This window comes from Triturus cristatus, unplaced genomic scaffold (assembly GCF_964204655.1).
Source record: "Triturus cristatus unplaced genomic scaffold, aTriCri1.1 SCAFFOLD_200, whole genome shotgun sequence".
Lineage (NCBI taxonomy): Eukaryota > Metazoa > Chordata > Amphibia > Caudata > Salamandridae > Triturus > Triturus cristatus.
Genome location: NW_028187909.1, coordinates 205,041 through 223,610, shown reverse-complemented (window position 1 = coordinate 223,610; position 18,570 = coordinate 205,041). Strand labels below are relative to the sequence as shown.

At 44.7% G+C, this 18,570-nt stretch overlaps 1 protein-coding gene across 2 annotated transcripts in view; it reads left to right on the top strand.

Annotated features, from left to right (window-relative positions):
* The first annotated feature begins 6,941 nt into the window (after nt 1-6,941).
* Nucleotides 6,942-18,570, top strand: part of CSF3 (colony stimulating factor 3) — a 45,837-nt gene continuing 34,208 nt past the window's right edge. Inside the window, exons 1-2 of one of the 2 annotated variants that reach the window (XM_085640450.1) lie at nt 6,942-6,996; nt 7,129-7,237. Coding sequence is in view for 1 of the 2 variants with exons in the window: in XM_085640449.1 (XP_085496575.1) it covers nt 12,677-12,692 (16 nt within the window). In the remaining variant the exon portion in view is untranslated. Of the gene's footprint in view, nt 6,997-7,128; nt 7,238-12,363; nt 12,693-18,570 lie in introns of those variants that run through there. The other variant, XM_085640449.1, reaches the window with a different exon arrangement.

Genomic DNA, 18,570 nt, shown 5'->3' with positions numbered 1-18,570 from the left:
CATCTAGGAGTTTCGATTCCTCATCTGGCGGTGGGGCCTCCCCTGAGGACTGGGAGTTAGACCGCTTTCTAGCTGTGGACACAACTAGGGAATCTAAGGGAGCAGGGCCCTTAATGTATGTAGGGTCTGTGGGTGCCGCCTTGTACTTTTTTTCTATTCTAGGGTTTAAGACCCTCGCCCTGACAGGGTCTTTGAACACCTCAGCAGCATGCTTGGTGACACCCTTAAGCATGGGCAAGATGGCTGTGGACTTATCCTGAATATCAAATGTATCCAGTAAGAAGTCGTCTTCCACTGGTTCACTATGCAGTTCCACCCCATGGTAGTGTGCTGCTCTCTGCACTAAGTGGTGAAACCCTAGTGAGTCCTCTGGGGGGGATGGCCTGGATGGGTAGAGGTCATCCTGAGGCACATCCGGTATGTCAGGGTTGTGGTAATCTTCCCATGGGTCTGGGGTCCCCGGTGGTGTGGGGTCCATTGGGGTGTCCGCCGGGTCATAATCTGGATCCCCGTAATCCGGATCTGGGGACGGGGTCGGGGAATGATGAGGCAAGGGTGGCGGAGACCTGGGAGGGAGAGGAGGTGGAAGAGGTGGAGGAGGAGGAGGAGGAGGAGGAGGAGGAGGAGGAGGAGGTGTAGGAGGTGGTGGGGAGGGCACTCTGAGAGGAGATGTGGCAGAGTCCTTCCGCTTGGGCGGTGGAGGAGGAGCTGGTGTGTCAAGACGTCTTTTCTTGATAGTTAAAGTTAATAGCCCAGTCTTTGGATCCTTTGATAAGGTCTTTTGATAAGGTCTGGTGTAAAAAGGTCCGGTGGCGCCGAATCGTCCGCTGGCGCCAATGTTTTCGGAGCCGAGGATTTGGGTGGTTTCTCTGCGCCATGCCTTTTTGGAACCTCCGGTTTTTTCGGCGTCGAGGTAAGCTTCGGCGCCGGAGCGTCGGTGCCGAGGGATTTGTGCTTGTGTTTTGTCGGCACCGAAAGTCCAGGCTTCGGCACCGGTGGCTTCGGAGTCGAGCTGGGCGTCACTTTCTTCGGTGCCGAACGGTGTTTATCGGCACCAGGCGTCGGCTGGCTCGAGCCCGAGCTGCCGTGAGACTTGTGAGGCTTCGACACCGGGCCCGAAGGTGGGGTGATAGAAGCTGCGTGTTTGGTTTTACCCAGGCCTGCAGGCGAGGGTGTAACCTGAGTCTCTTTGGTTTTGGGCGCGGGGGTGGGAGGGGGTAGAGTACTCACGACCCTCTGCGCCGGTGTGATGTCCTTCAGGTCGGAGTCGTCGGCCTCGGAAGCGCTGACGATGTCTTCCTCCTGCTCGGTGTGTTGTTGCCCCGAAGCTCCGGTGTCGTCTCCGAAGATGTCCGGTGGAGCCGCGGTCGATGAGTGCGCCATGGTGCGTCGAGCTCTTCGATCCCGGATGGTCTTTTTTGATCGAAAAGACTTACAGGCGGGGCAGTCTCTAGCCTCGTGTTCTGGAGAGAGGCAAAGGTTACACACCTGATGGGGGTCGGTGTGGGGAAATTTAGACCCACATTTTGGGCACTTTTTGAACGGAGTCCTTTCCATTGGCCGGGACCGGAGTCGAGGAGGGCCCGAAGGCCGGTGCCGATGTGTGGAATGGAGAAAAGTGCCGCTTCGAGAGATGAAGATAGATGAAGAAACTCGAAGAACGAGGATTTTCCGTCGAGGCTGGAACCGTAGAAGTTCGAAGCCGGAGCACAAAGTATCACATCCGAGCCCGATGGCGGAAAAAAACAATCTGAGGATGGAGCCGAAGCCCATGCGCAGTACGGACCGAAGGAGGGGTCACCGAACTCGTGACTTCCAAAGACTGTCCAAAGAACAAAAACAAACTGCAAACATCTGGGCCCAACACCAGATGGCGATCTATGCTAAGTGTACAATCTGCAGCTCATATGCCTCGAACACACAGTTTTTGTTTGTTTCAGTCTTACATTGGTCCTGATGAGGATCTCTTCAAGAAAAGGGATCTGAAACGTGTTGACCTTTAGTTTGAGGCCAATCCTCGAGCCAAATCAAACAGAGTTCATTTGTGAATTATATATAATTTTTGTTGATGGCCTCCAGAATTTATCACAAAATATTGTGGTTCGTCCAGATATGATTTGTATGAATGGGTATGAGTGACATATTTAATGTTTGTCCTGTATAGAACATTTTTTGTGTGTCTTTTTAAAAAAAAGTCTTAAAAAAGTCAAATATGCCTACAAAACAATTATGTACATCACTTTGAGATGAGTCTTTAGGTTTGTGGTACAATGTAGTGTTATGTGTTTCTTATAAATTCAAGTCATTTATGATTAAATCTGACAGAAAAAGAAGTCATCAGTGTTAATTTTTCAATGATTACACTTTGAATGAAAATATGTGTTAAATAATGGGCAGCATTGGCAGCTCCCTCGTTTTTTGATGCTTTTCTGGATAAAGCACATGTGCATGGGTAGGTTGTGGCATTGGTGATATGGAGGGGGGCCCATTTGTGCACATTGTTGGCGGGGGCCGACTTGGTGTTTCTATGTGTGCTGCAGTGTGCCAAGGGTATCAGGGACATGTTCCACACTCATTGTGGGTGTGCAGTGTGCTGCACATGATTGTGCATGTGTGCCATTGTGCCCATCTCCCTCCGTCCCCCCAGTCCCTGGTCGCTACTCACCCTGATGCTGTTGGGTCAGGTCATATTGAGCTGTGACCAGACCCCCAACACCTTGCATCGTCTCCACACTGATGACTGTGGCCACCATTTCCTCCAGCTCATCCAGATCCTCCTGTGGCGCAGGACTCCCACCTCCAGTCGCCTTTGCTGCCTTCCTGTTGGCAGCAAGTTTGTTTGGTTTGGCTGTGCATTTCATGCCAGCACCTCTTGACCTCCTCCGTTGACCTCCTCGACACTCCAACTGCATTCACGTTGGTGACGATGGACTGCCATATTTCCGTTTTGTTGCCAATGATGCAATAACATTGTTTCACTAGGCACAGAATTTTAATCATACAGTTGTAAATAACTGTTTTGATATTGTGGACTGATAAAACTGAATTGTGATTTTTTGTGGCACAATTTTTTGATATAATTTGTTTCACTGACTATTCGTATAAGTAATAAACGATAGAAAGACATTGTCTTTTTTAACATAATAAATGCTTTATTCGTCTTTTTTGATGATATTTGAAAAGACTTGCCTTGTGTTCATCCATTGATGGATCTTACTTGTAGTTTCCCATGGCTGTATTGTCTACAGGCACAGAGGACCTGTGAGTATATTTTGTTCTGACTAGGGTACATACATAACAATTTATCTTTGCTTAACATTAGAAGTCCATTTCATACATCTTTGTCTAATTTTTTAATAATACAAAATTGTTTATACTTTTAATGAAAAGGGAGTACCCTCTGTTCTCGGTTTACATACCCTGTCCCTTTTCTGTCTACAAAAGGTAACTCTCTGGAGTTTGTATGTTCATCTATTAATACCACTGTAGGAGAGTAGGATCTGCTTCTTATAGTTACCCCCACTTTTTGCTGATGTATCACTGTTTTCGACTGACTGGGATCCTGCTATCCAGGACTCCAGTCTAGCTGATTTCTCTTCTAAATTGATTGCATGTACTTTAGGTACACTCCGGATGGGATACTGGGGTACCCTTATCAGTCCCTAGTATATGGTATACTATGTACCCAGGGCATAGGTATCGCAGAGGCCTCCCAGGGGCTGCAGCATGTATTATGCCACCCCTGAGAGACCATTCAAACTGACACCAGAGGTCTGCTACTGCAGCCTGTCTAAGGTGGTGCATGCACCACTTACATAGATATAGGTTCACTATATCTATTCTAAATCACTGCACATATAAACCTATTAGTCACCCCTATGGCAGGCCTTATCAATCCTGAAAGCAGGGTGCTGGGTTTTATGTGAGAGAGTGCCCCTGCATGAGCAGAGCCCCTCTACAGCCTTCGGAATCTATTTTCCAGGGTTGTTTGTGATGCATATATATGAAACTGAGAGAGACCCCTTGGGAAGCTCAAGGGAATGGAGTACTCTTCACAAGTATAAAATAACAGTCCCTTGACTGAACCAGCACTTAAATGATCCTATATCACAATGTCTCAAAATTCAATTAGACATTTACACATTAGAGTCTTTCTACATTTATTGTATAAAAAACATACATCATGTCACATTAAAAACATATCCCTTTCGAGACCCTCAATTGGACTCTTAACAACAAATCCACAAAATAATAGAAGAAATAAATTGTTACACAAATAATAACAAACCGTTATGAGCCAGCATAACAGAGAAAACAACATAAAAGACAATGCACTTTGTCATGGGTTGCACATCAAATTGGACCATCAATCTAGAAACACAGTTTGTGATATATCTAACACGCTTCTATCTACAAATCTGTGACGATCCCTTTGATTGTGCTCTCAAATGCGTCGACTCGTTTCGATGGATTTTCTTTGTATTACCATGTTTCTCAAGACAACTTAATAGGCGTTTTCTCAATTGTGATGTCTGTTTTTTCACTCCTGTTCAAAATAGATATATATATTCAACCAATCTTATACTTAAAAGACATTGTCATCTGTTAATTTATAGTACTAAGTTTTAGTACATTATTATAACATGCCACATGTTATTATATTATCACATTTTTGCCTCATCTCTGCCGTTTCATATTATCATATGCTGAGATATCTTGCTACATGTAAGAATCTAAGCCTTGTTACTTCAGATGCCATGGTTATACACCTTTCCCTTGTCATTTTATATCAATATTTGTTTTTGATGCAACCACTGTGTCTATATTGGGGTTCATCCTTGTCATTGTGAATCTCACCCCCATCATATCCACTTTAATATTCATATCCGTCGATTCGTAACATTTTGTATCTTTTTTCTATGCACATGATCAATATTACTCCCCATCATACTTGCGCCTACGAGCATTGATGTTGACAACTGTTTGTATAATGTTCCCTGTTTTCTCTATCCAGATCTGTGCAAGTTACATTGATGTTTGCATTGTTCTCACCTTGGTATATAATATCCACTATCTCAACCTCGCTCGGTTCTTATTTAGTCCGTCCCACATTTCTCTAATGTCTATGCATTGGACAATATTCAAAGTTTCTGCATATCCTTTCAATCTGTAACGAAAGAGACATAATGTTGCCAACTCACATCGGTAGTGACTCTACATATACTCTCGATAATTTATCCTCCTGAATGCCTACCTTACGGTTGTATTCCTGCAGCCCCCTTGTGTGGATGTGATTCACTCAGTTTTCCAATTTTCAGAGGGAAATAGAGGTCCGTAATGATCCTCTCTACTTGTCTCGCCACCTGATCCAAAAATACAAAAACCATGGTGGCTATGAGTTCTCTCTTCTTTAATCTTTAAACTAAAAAGAAGATATGGCTCTAAGCTAGCGTGGTCGGATGCTCCGCTCCTAACTAGAATCTCTCTGGCCTCACCTTTCAGCGTGTGGTATGTGGCATCAACGCGAAAGTGCTCCTGCGGCGTCTTTCGTGATGGTTACTGCCGTGTCTTCCTATTTGATCCCACTAATCTTGTACCTGATTGGTTCTTTCATACATGTGATGTGGGTCACATGGATTTGCCAATAGATTTCAATATTTTTAGTTTAGGAGTACTCATCTAAAAACAGCATCTAATGTTAACATTCCCAGTCAAAGGGTCACAACCCTTTAAAGATAATGTTTTCTTCATTGCCTATGGCGCTCTTAACAGTATATTTAACCGGATTCCGGCATGTGCTGACACTACCACTTTCTGCTTGTGTACGAGAGCGAAGGGCATGTCCTGCCCCCCTCGTGACTTGTGCTGTCTCTATTTATGTATCTCTATGTCATAGATTCAAACATTTACCAACTTTATTGTTCACATTTCTAATTTTCTCCAAATACCTTCACTTGGCATCTACTGTGAATCAGGAAACATATGTGTATCATGTACCCGACATCACCTATACTATGTTTATATATATTTTGCCTATTCATTGATTCAAACTTATATCAACTTTATTGTTATTTCATCAAACTTCCATATTCTCCTTGGTAGGATTATACAATTATTGTGCTGTTCTTAGTGTAGTGTGAATTACCCGGGCTCTATGTTACTACTTACATTGTGTGACATATCAATCCAATATACACATGCAGATAAGTGGCACATATCTTCCTAGTTTAATTCTATGCTATCTATATACCTAGATCATATCAAGCTGGGTTTTCAACTGTTACAGAGAAAAACATTTTTTTAAAGAATGTATGTAATCTGATCCTGTCCAAATAGATCATTTGTGGCCTGTCAGAATCCAATATATTTAATATGACATTATCTATGAATGGTATATTTTATATTGTAATAGGTACAAATGCCTAATTGTGCTCATGTAGCTATTATACTAATCCAGTCTTCCTTTGAATTAAGGCCCGCATCTGCAGTATTTAAGTGGCACATAAACCATTGTTTTCTCTTCACAGTAGATGCCAAGTGAAGGTATTTGGAGAAAATTAGAAATGTGAACAATAAAGTTGGTAAATGTTTGAATCTATGACATAGAGATACATAAATAGAGACAGCACAAGTCACGAGGGGGGCAGGACATGTTGTTCGCTCTCGTACACAAGCAGAAAGTGGTAGTGTCAGCACATGCCGGAATCCGGTTAAATATACTGTTAAGAGCGCCATAGGCAATGAAGAAAACATTATCTTTAAAGGGTTGTGACCCTTTGACTGGGAATGTTAACATTAGATGTTGTCTTTAGAAGAGTACTCCTAAATTAAGAATATTGAAATCTATCGGCAAATCCATGTGACCCACATCACGTGTATGAAAGAACCAATCAGGTACAAGATTAGTGGTATCAAATAGGAAGACACGGCAGTAACCATCACGAAAAACGCCGCAGGAGCACTTCCGCGTTGATGCCACGTACCACACGCTGAAAGGTGAGGCCAGAGAGATTCTAGTTAGGAGCGGAGCATCCGACCACGCTAGCTTAGAGCCATATCTTCTTTTTAGTTTAAAGATTAAAGAAGAGAGAACTCATAGCCACCATGGTTTTTGTATTTTTGGATCAGGTGGCGAGACAAGTAGGGAGGATCATTACGGACCTCTATTTCCCTCTGAAAATTGGAAAACTGAGTGAATCACGTCCACACAAGGGGGCTGCAGGAATACAACCGTAAGGTAGGCATTCAGGAGGATATATTATCGAGAGTATATGTAAAGTCACTACCGATGTGAGTTGGCAACATTATGCCTCTTTCGTTACATATTGAAAGGACATGCAGAAACTTTGAATATTGTCCAAAGCATAGACATTAGAGAAATTTGGGACGGACTAAATAAAAACCGAACGAGGTTGAGATAGTGGATATTATATACCAAGGTGAGAACAATGCAAACAGCAATGTAACTCGCACAGATCTGGATAGAGAAAACAGGGAACATTATACACACAGTTGTCAACATCAACGCTCGTAGGCGCAAGTATGATGGGGAGTAATATTGATCATGTGCATAGAGAAAAGATAAAAAATGTTACGAATCGACGGATATGAATATTAAAGTGGATATGATGGGGGTGAGATTCACAATGACAAGGATGAACCCCAATATAGACACAGTGGTTGCATCAAAAACAAATATTGATATAAAATGACAAGGGATTGGAGTATAACCATGGCATCTGAAGTAACAAGGCTTAGATTCTTACATGTAGCAAGATATCTCAGCATATGATAATATGAAACGGCCAGAGATGAGGCAAAAATGTGATAATAACATGTTATAATAATGTACTAAAACTTAGTACTATAAATTAACAGATGACAATGTCTTTTAAGTATAAGATTTGTTGAATATATATATCTATTTTGAACTGGAGTGAAAAAACAGACATCACAATTGAGAAAATGCCTATTAAGTTGTCTTGAGAAAGATGGTAATACAAAGAAAATCCATGGACACACGTTGACGCATTTGAGAGCACAATCAAAGGGATCGTCACAGATATGTAGATAGAAGCGTGTTAGATATATCACAAACTGTGTTTCTAGATTGATGGTCCAATTTGATGTGCAACCCATGACAAACTGCATTGTCTTTTATGTTGTTTTCTCTGTTATGCTGGCTCATAACGGTTTGTTATTATTTGTGTAACAATTTATTATTTCTATTATTTTGTGGATTTGTTTTTAAGAGTCCAATTGAGGGTCTCGAATGGGATATGTTTTTAATGTGACATGATGTATGTTTTTTATACAATAAATGTAGAAAGACTCTAATGTGTAAATGTCTAATTGAATTTTGAGACATTGTGATATAGGATCATTTAAGTGTTGGTTCTGTCAAGGGACTGTTATTTTATACTTGTTTGTGATGCAGCCAACCATATATATTTAAATGCATTATAACCTCGCGGTAAATGCTAACTTTAAAACGGCTGCTTAGAAACATGTTGTGTTTGGTGTCAAACATCTTGGAATCATACCTCCACATCAGTAACTGGTGTGGGAGGTATGATTCCACCCTTCTAGAGTGACTTATATGAAACACCGGTACACCAAATACCAGCTTTCCTGACCTGGGCATCACAAAATGGATGCTGCCAGCCACAGACACGAGTCTGCCCTCCTGCTGCTGAGCCAAGCTTGAGCAGAGGAAGGCTTGACAATAGGTTTCCTGTCACAGGCAGTGGTGACCACCTCCCAGACAGGATTTAGTGTATTGGGGCTGGGTGGGTGCACTCAGAGTGCTTGAAAGTCTGCACTGGGGGTACATTTGGTGTCCCTGTGCATAGTCCAGTTCAAACCGGTTGCAGGAGCCATTTGCTCCTGCTCTGGTGCGAAGCTGGACAAAGGACATGGGTGTAGCCACCCCTCTGTCCTGACCCTCCCATAGGTGGGTCCCCAGAGTTTGTCCACCCCTTCCTTGGGTAAAAAGTAGGAACCCTGACTACAGGACTTTAGATTTTACCTGGACTAAACTCTGCTACAGAAACCAAGTACTTTGATGATCCACACTTTGCTGGACGACTGAAGAATCTCCCTTGGAGTAAAGGAGTTACTCCCCTGCAGCAGCAGGCACCTTAACGCATCTGATCGGTTTGTATCTCCTGAGCTCCTGAGGACTCCGAAGACTTCTGCAATACAGGAGGTGGGTTCCCGATCGTCCCTGAGGTTGATCTGACCTCTCAGCAATTCTGAGACCAGTATCCCTTGTGGGGACCGTGCAACCCAAACCCCTGTGCACCGTGTACTTTTGCAGCAGCATATGCTTTTTGGCGATCCCTGAGGCTGTGCTGGCGATCCCTGAGGCTGTGCTTTGGGCTACGTGTAGTCCTGACCCCGAGCAGTATTTCCACTGAAGATTTCCAGCCTATACTCCACGAGTGTTCCGTTGGCTGGTATTTTGTGATTCTGCTCGAGGTCCCTTTGCGATCTCTGGCCTGTGGGTCCCTGTGAAGGTAACTTTGACTTTCCTTGGGATTTCCTGGTTGCGCCATACGTGCCCTGTCGTTCCATTGCTTGGAGAGTCCCCAGGACCTTGCTGGCCCTCACCATAGCTTGTTTCCTCTGCCCACGTGGGTTGCAGTTGCCAAGGCTTGTTGGTGTTCGATCCGGACACTGACCCCCCCCAGCACTCGACATCCTTCGTGGGACAGCTCACCTCCAGACTTTGGTTGTCGTCAACGTCTCCTGGTCCCCGTGGCTGCAGTGTCAAGAATCCTATCTTCTCACCTGAAGCACCCGACATTGGTTGGCATTCGTCTACTGAGCCCCTGGTCACCCTGAAGTGACCTAGACTCTGTCCCCTCTGCTTTCAGGTTCTTCTCACCTCGGATCTAGGCTTGGATTCCACCGGACACTTTTCATCTTCCCGGCAGCAGCACTTTTTCACATCACGCCATAGAAAACGACGAGGGTTTCCCACACCACTTGACCCCCATGCACCCGGCTCCTCTGGGATAGGTAACCCAGGTACCTCAGTACTCACAAGGGTGCTGGCCTTAGAACCTTCTATGTTCCAATGTGTCCTTAAACTGTAATTTTCCAACCGCGACTTTTCCATAGGGTAGGACGGAGCTCGCGCCTTTGTTCTCACGCTGCACCCGTCCTCCGTGGGTCCCCTGTGTCACTACTTTGGGTGGTTCCTTGGGGTCCCAGTGATTCTACGTGCTCTCGGCACTGTGTCTAGTTAAGTCGTGGTTGTTATACCACTTTCTTAGTATATGGTTCGGTCTCCCCCTGGAGCCCGCTGTGTATTGTGCTATTTACTGTCGTTCTAGTGATTTGATATTATGTGCTTTGTGCTCTAATCTCATAAAGAGGTTAATAGAGAGTGTTTAGTAATAAATACATATATTTTATATATCTCGTGTGTGTGGTTCTCCTTTCATTTGGTCATTCAGGAGGTTCTGATCTGGTAAAACAAGCTGCTTTACATTCCTTCGAGACTTAGCCTGAAGGCTGCTCTCCTCAGCTACCACTAGGATAGCTTTCTATAAAGGTTGTCTTTAACCTAATCATCAATAAGGGTTGTTTGGACTGGTACAAAGTGCCCACTTTAATTAGTGGTCAGCATATACCAGGCCAACTTCTCACAACCACCAACCACTTGCATGAATTCAGGTACCCCCGCTAAAGATCACAAACTCCTAATAATTGAAATTATCACATATATGCTGGAGTAAATGCTCGGAATGATTTAGTTAAGGGCACAAAATAATTCCAATAACTAACAATAACCACAGAAAAAAAGCGCAGCAACCCTGTGTTCCGAGGCCGTATGTTGCCTGGTGTACAACACTTCAGTACATTGCCAGAAGTAGAAAGCGCTACATTAAATCAGTTACAAAACGATATATAACAATCTTGGCTTATGTTAATAGTCATACCGTAGCACTCAGCTGTCGGGCAGTCAGCCGTAGCTCATACAGGCTGCTTAATGATTCCCTTATGCTAACACTCTTACACTCACATGAACTATAACAGCTACGGCTCATGTTCATCACCTAGAACCGTACGAGTGCACAGCAATAAACCAACCATCACCAACTGAACAGGCATAGATTAACTGAAGAGATTTGCCACAATGCACTAAAAACAGAGGACTTTAATTTAGCCCATCACTGCGGGTCCCAACAAGCTTCATACTATGGCTGCTTTTTGACATCCCACAATGACAATCACATATGGGTGACGTAGCCAAAGTCCATCCCAGCAGATCTCTCCACCATTTCTCTCTCCAACCTATGCCTGCTCAGGGCCATAAACTTTAAATAAATATCTCAGAATGCAAAACTCAGTGCAGTAACCTGCTAAATGTACTATTTTAAGAAATGCCATCTAGAGACCTGCTTAGCTGCTAAAACTGCCAGCTTACTGAAAACAGTGCCTAATTTGAGACGGTGGTTTCCGGTGCTTGGCACCAGCACTTAATCGTCAACGCCGGCGCTTATAACGTCTACTTGACCCAAAGGTGTTGGAGCACTTTTCGAGAACATAAGGACACATTAATATTTTGTAGGCACAGGGAGATTTAGTGATTTGCCCAGAATCACAGGATGCTGAGTCTATGCTGAGACTTGAACTAGGTTCCCCAGCTCCAAAGACGGCAACTCTGGCCATTATGCCACATCCTCTCCCCACTTATGGAGTTTTATGGTTAGTAGTTAATTCCGTTTTAGAGGGTGCTAATTGCAGCAATGGGCGGCTGCAAACTGGCTCCTGACGAGAGCCCCGGCACTTATTTTTTCACAAATTAAAACACTGCTGAAAACCATAACTACACACTTCTCCCTTACTTTTCCATCCATCACACTGAGACATGGAAACACTCACCAGACGGGCTCAAAACAAAGGCAGCACGCTTCCAACTACACACCCTGCGTGGTGCAGTGTGATCCTCACGTAGGCGAGCACTTCAGCGCCCACATAGAGATAGTAAGCGCTAATAAATGTTGCAATATTCACAATACACTGCAGCTTCCGGGTTCCTGAGTCTACAATTACAGGGATTTGGAAGCCGGCGCGCGCTTCCTGAGAATTGCCTCTTTATTATGCAGAAGTGATCATAAAGTCATCCATCAGCCAAAGGAAGCGCTCCACGAACTCGGAAAATGAGCTTTGATGTAACGTGACTCAGCCAGAAATTCTCGCATTTTGTAAAATACCAACTGAGTCGCGTTCACAGCACAACAGACTGTCTCTGATTACTTCCTCGTCCGAAGATTGCATCACGGGGTAATTCCCTGAGTCCGGTATAAAGCCTCCATGGTAAACCTCAGGCCTCAGAACACTCCAAAGCACTCAAGCCCCGAGTGCAAAAAGGTGCAAAGGCAACAGCGTCTAACTCAGGTAGAAGAAAAAAAGACACTACTACTGGGACCGACCTACCTCAAGCAGAAAACTGAAGGAAACTACCTCACACAGACGACCAAACCCAGCATTGAAGACCAGAAAAAAGGCTGCACCTCACACACAGGGACTGCAGCAACAGGACATACCCTAAGCAGAAGAGAAGAGGGTGCCGGCCCTACCTCAGCTGAAGGAGACGACCAGACCCTGCCTCAGCGAGGTGCTGACCAGCACTGAGTGGCCCTCCATCCCAGTGTGCCTGAGGATGCTAAACCTTCACAGTGAGTAGCGCCTAGAAGGGTTGGTGTGCTGTGAGAGGGGAGGGGCTGAGGGAACCCCTCTATCAAGTGCTTCAACAGCGGGGGCTGGAAGGTGTCACTAGATCTGGGATGGTCCAATCACTGGTTGCTTGCAACAAGACCACTTGGGAATAAGTCCAATTTCCGAATAAAATGAGAAATTGTGGGAACAGGGAGTTTTTTTAGGGAGAACAAAAAAGTTTTTAATATAATTTTGCATTTTTCTGTTAAAGCAGATCACATTTAAAAAGTATAACTCTGTGCTATTTGCAGTTTCAAAGAAATACGCCTTTCCTCATAAAAGTGCCCATACCGGAATCTGTGATTTGCAGTACAGGCCACTGTATTTCTCCAAGGGAGGGGGCCAGCATGGCCCCAGGCCCACCAACTGTGCTCATTTCTCAGTGGAGAAGAACTCCAGAGTCATCTGGCCTGCTCGTTCAGTGCAGACAATTCATGACCCCGTCCGTCCAGGCTGCTCTTTGTCTGCGGGTAGCAGATGAACCGGTTATTCAGGCCTACAATGTTTTTCACTGAAAAATACTGGTAATTTCTTCATGTTGTCTGTACCTGGAGGGTCTTAGGGCTGATACTCGCGTAAGATCTTTTTAAAAAAATCATGTCAGTCAGTCAAAAAAAGCTTTATTTCGCCCATAGGCCATAAAAGCATACAAAAGCAGTGCAAAGCATTTTATCAAAATACAATACAGTATATCATCATAAAAACTACATACATTGTTTCTGTGTTTTATAGTTGAAACATTTCAAATGAGCGAGCTTTGACTGCATTCTCGAATTAGCCCCCCCCCCCCCCCTGCCTACTCGTGGTTATTTAGCAGGATATAGTGCAATGCAGAATAATATATATAATTTCTGCATTAGATGCAAGGGGATATTATGGCAGGATAAAGTGCGATGTACAAAAAGAAAATATAAAACGTCTGCATTGGGTGAGATAAGGGGGAGCAGTGGCACATATAGCAAATGACTATTACATTTAGGGTTTGAACCACCTATTAGGTACTACAAACTATCTTTATCTAATAAATGTAAAAAGGAGTGTTAAAAGTTCTAGAAAAAAACAACTAAAACTGTAGAATTAAAAGCACCTCGATAAAGAGTTAATTGCGGTGAGGATAAACATACAATGTAATATGTGCATGCCACGTTATTCTGGTCGGTGCATAATGTAGCGTAGATAGGAATTACTGCTAAACTAAGAATTTCCTGTGAGGGTTTTCTTAATAATAGCTCTACGAGTGCACCACATGGAGTATAAAAACTGCAAGATGGAGAACACAATAGGTGCGTCAGTTTCATACTTAAGGAGCCTAAACACCTCTGTGCAATGACTACTCCCCATGTTCCTGCCTTGTAGTAACCACTGCGACCTTGACTTTCCATAGGCAGGGCAAAAGAAAAGAATGTGCATTTCGGTTTCCTCAGCTCGGTCACGCCCTGGACACTCTAATGTGTGGGAGCCCTGCCACTTGTTAGTAAATGATCTAAGTGGGAGCGCCCCATGTCTAAATTGAAAATAGAGTTTCTTTGCTAAAAGCGGTTGTATGTAATCTGGGGCTGGTTCGAGCCTGTATTGCTGCTTTATTCCCATGAACCTGAAGGTTAGACAGCCCGGCTTGGTCCCCTGCCATAGTTGGGCCAGTTTGAATTCTCTGTAGGACTCGAGCAGTGCCTTCCTAGAGGTCATAGAACAGATCTCTTCTGGGGATGTCCACATGTTTACCCTCCCTAGAGCCTGACAGGTGTTTCTGATATGAGCTAACCAGGGGAGTTTTCCCGCACCATGGAGCCTCATAACATCCTTCAACTCCTCTTTGTATTCAGCTAATTCGGGTGTGCTCCAAAGGCGTCACCAATATAGGAGGAGTCTAGAAGAGACTACATCTGCTATAGGACTCATCCCTAGGTCCATCCTAAGCGGTGTTAATGGAGAGCTAATAGGAAGGCCCAGCAATTGCCTAAGAAATTGGTTCTCTGACATTGAAAGGGAGGCAACTGGATGGTGGCCCCACAGTTCTGCCCCATACAGTGCCACGCCTCTAGCCTGTGTCTTATAAATATCTGCTACAGGACCTATTACTTTGTGTGCGCAGCTCTTGTAGACTTTTGTAATGCCTCCCGTGGATTGGGTTAGTTTTAGGCTAGCTTTCTTTATTTGTGTCCCCCATTCCATTTTTTCAGTTATGGTGATTCCTAAATAGTCAAAAATGGACACCCTCTCTAGGGCCCTTCCATCTAATCGGGGATTTGGGCAGTTCGTGGTGTTGGCGTTAAAGACCATAGACTTAGTTTTTTTAAGATTAATCTCCAATCCCCGATTATTGCAGAAAGTGCTGAATGCATCGAGCACCCTCTGCATGCCCATGGGAGATTTGGAAAGTAAAAGCGTATCATCCGCAAACATAAGAGCTGGAATTTTGCGGTTTGCTTGCCTGGGTGCATCAATATCTTTCCCCTCCAACAGAGATTCAATAAGACCTTTTATAAAAAGGGAAAAGAGTGTCGGGGCCAGGGCGCATCCCTGTCGCACCCCTTTCTCCACAGGGAAGGGGGCAAAAAGTTCACCATTTTTGCCATATCTTATTCGTGCATAGTTGTCTTGGTGAAGGCGTTTCAGCTGGTAGCAGAGATATTCTGGAACTCCCAGGTCAAGAAGTATACTCCACAGTTGGTCCAGCTGAACTAAGTCAAAAGCGGATTTTAGGCTGCCAGTAATGTGAGATAGAGGCTGCCACCCTCTAGGACCACAGTTTTCCAGTGGATGAGTTGCAATCTAAAAATCTGATCAATAGTGGAGGTCTTGGCCTTGAACCCTGCTTTTAGGGGTGTTAGTACATTATTCTCCTCTATCCAGAATTGCAGGCGCCCCAGGAGTACGCGTGCAAAGATTTTTTGACTGACAACTAGGAGGCTTATGGGGCGGTAGTTGGGTGGGTTCAGTGGTGAGCCCTTTTTATAAATAGGAATAATTTCTGCCCCTGCCCGTGTAGAGAGCAGCACCATACCTTGCAAAACGGCATTAAAAAGTGACCACAGGTGCCCAGACTGTGGGCTCGGAATGAAATAAGTCGCCAGGAATCTTATCCAGCCCCGGCGCTTTAGCTGGTAGTAACGTTCCCAGTGCCTCTGTAATCTTCTTCATTGTGCAGGGTGGTGCGTCTAGGTTTGGCAACTCCAAATCTATAGTGTTTGTTTCCACCCTACCCTATTCCTCTGTTGACCTTGTATATATAGATTTAAAATGGGCTCTCCAGACTTCTTCCCCTAAGTTTGGCGCTATGACCAGTTTGCCTTTGGATTTCCCGGTCTTAACTAGGTTCCAAAAAGCTCTCATGTCGTGGTTGTCCAATGCTGTTTTTATTTCTTCCCAATTTTCACTTTCCCAGATGCTTTTGGCTTTAGCTATAGTATTTTTGTAGTGCACCCTAGTTTCCTTGGTGCGTGCCCTATCGTTCGTTCTAATGGAAGTTAAGAGGGCTTGCTTGGCTACCTTACAGTGTTTATTGAACCATGGGTGCCTTGGTTTGGAATTCGGCCTGGGCCTATTGCTATTATGGAAAAAAGGTGCTAGGACAAAGAGCAAATCCTGATGATTTTTTGTGATTCTCGTTTGGGAGGGAATGGTGCTGCTGGTCACAGAAAGTTGGAACGCCGCTTAAAGAAGGGGGAGAATTTGTTGGTATAGGGAGGCCACTTTGTCCTGTGATTGTGCTAGTTCCCCCCAGCGACCCCTCCTCCCTCCTTCAGCCAATACTAAGCTGAAGTCAGATTTTGAGGATGCACTATAATGACTTTTAGCAAGTGGAGGTGATAATTCTACAACCAGAGGATTATGGTCACTTTCATGACGGTGGGTAACCTTAAAATCGAGGGCCCTGTGCCAAAGTCTGACATCCACCAAAATGTAATCTAGAATTGATACCTTCCCAAGTCTATTGAAAGTAAAATTCCTGGGACTATCGGATGGCAATCGACCATTACAGGCACTCAGTGAGTGGCTTAATGTGAATGCATTCAAGTGTAGGACCAGAGGAGTCCATGCCCGTGTTGGTGCAATGTTGGGCTCTGGAACTGCCCAAACTGAATCCTCCTCACTTGTGATGCTTGTAGACAAGCCATTTAGGGGCTTGAATTGACAATTAAAATCCCCACCTAGGATGACTCAGAAATTCTCCGCTATAGTTGGGAGAAATGAAGTCAGGCAGTCAGGAGTATGGGAAAATTGCCCATAGCATAGTGGCCGAGAGTAAACATTAATTAGAGCAATTCTAATGGCGTTAGGAAAGAAGAGAAGGACACACAGCATATCAAGAAAAGAAGTCTCGATCTTTTTGGCCTTACAGCCCAAGTGCACTCCAACCCAGGTGCACAGGCCCCCAGAGGGTCTCCCCCTAGCCCCTGGACTGCTGGAATACAATACGACGCATAGTCCACTATGTGTGTCTGCCCTTGTCCATGTTTCCTGGAACAAGCATAGTTCGTGCTGATCTGTGAATGCCCCCCAATCAGGGAGATCCAGTTTGGAGTTGAGTCCTGCTATATTCCAAGACAATTTTCGCGTGCTTGGCAGTCCTACTGTAGTAGCTAAAGGAGCCTTGGGGGTGGGACTTGCCCTTAATTGAGCCTGTTGTATGTCTATGAGCCCTACCCCTCCCCTGAGGCTGCATTCGTTGGCCAGGTTTGAGTTGCTAGATAGGATAGAGGTGGAGTCTAACAGGCTGGCCTCAGATTCCTGCCCCCTGTCACCGTTCTGCTTTCCATATCCATCCTTCTAATCTCGTAGTTGTCACTAGGCCATTCATGGAGGGGGCTAGTGGGCCTTAGTCAGTCTAACGAGTCTAGAGGGCTAAATCTTTTGGCGATGAGGAGATTGTATATCAGTGATGTGGGACGGTCCCAGTCTATTTGCGGCATGGGGCCACACTGATCACTCATTCCCCAGTCGTTGGCCATACTTCCCACATTATGTGGCATTATCCTAGGAGGGTGGAAGTATCCCAAGGGTAGGGTAATGATACCCCCAGCCTCCCTAGGGTAGCCCCAATCCAGGATGTATTGGATAGCCCGGGTGTCCCTAAAGTTGATCACTATGCAGTCCCCGGCTATGTCCTTCCGCTTCCACCCCAGCCAGCTTACCCTGCGTGTAAGTATGATTTTATTTAGATCTTTGTATAGGAAATGCCTATGTTTAGTTAACCAATGTATATATTTATTTTTGAGTTCAGAGTGAGATTCCCCTTGCCCCCTTTCCAACTCAGGTACTCCCACTAGCACAATGACGTAGGGAGTAGAGGTTGGGGGCAAGTTAATACATGGTACTGTGGGCTGGGTTTTCCTGGATTTTATATGTGCAGGAGTCCTCTCACAGACCTCTTTGGTTTTACTAGCTTGTTGTAGGTCAAGTGGACCTGTTGTGGTTGGTGGTAACCTATTTACAGGTTCGGGGGGAGGACAACTGGGAGGCCTCTGTTGGGTGTTGGCTGGGTCCAGGCTCTGTGGGGGAGGCGTTCTGGATGAGGGAACTGCATCCCCATGAGTAATTATGTTAGGTCTAGCGGGGACAGACAATGTATCTATAGCTGTTGTAGCTACCTTGTTTGGGTGCAGGGCCAGATCTGTAAGAAGAGATTTAGTGGTCTCTGTTGCATTAAGAATAAAATCTGCTTTACCCACCCAGTGGTCCACTAATGACGATAAATTATCGATTCGAGCCGTTAGAGCATCAAGTTCATCTTTTACCACCGATCTAAAATATACTTTAAGGTCCAACACCAGTTTAGACACCCACAGAGGTTGCTCTGAGGTCGCCTGTGGCTGAACGCCTGTTCCTGGTTCCCCC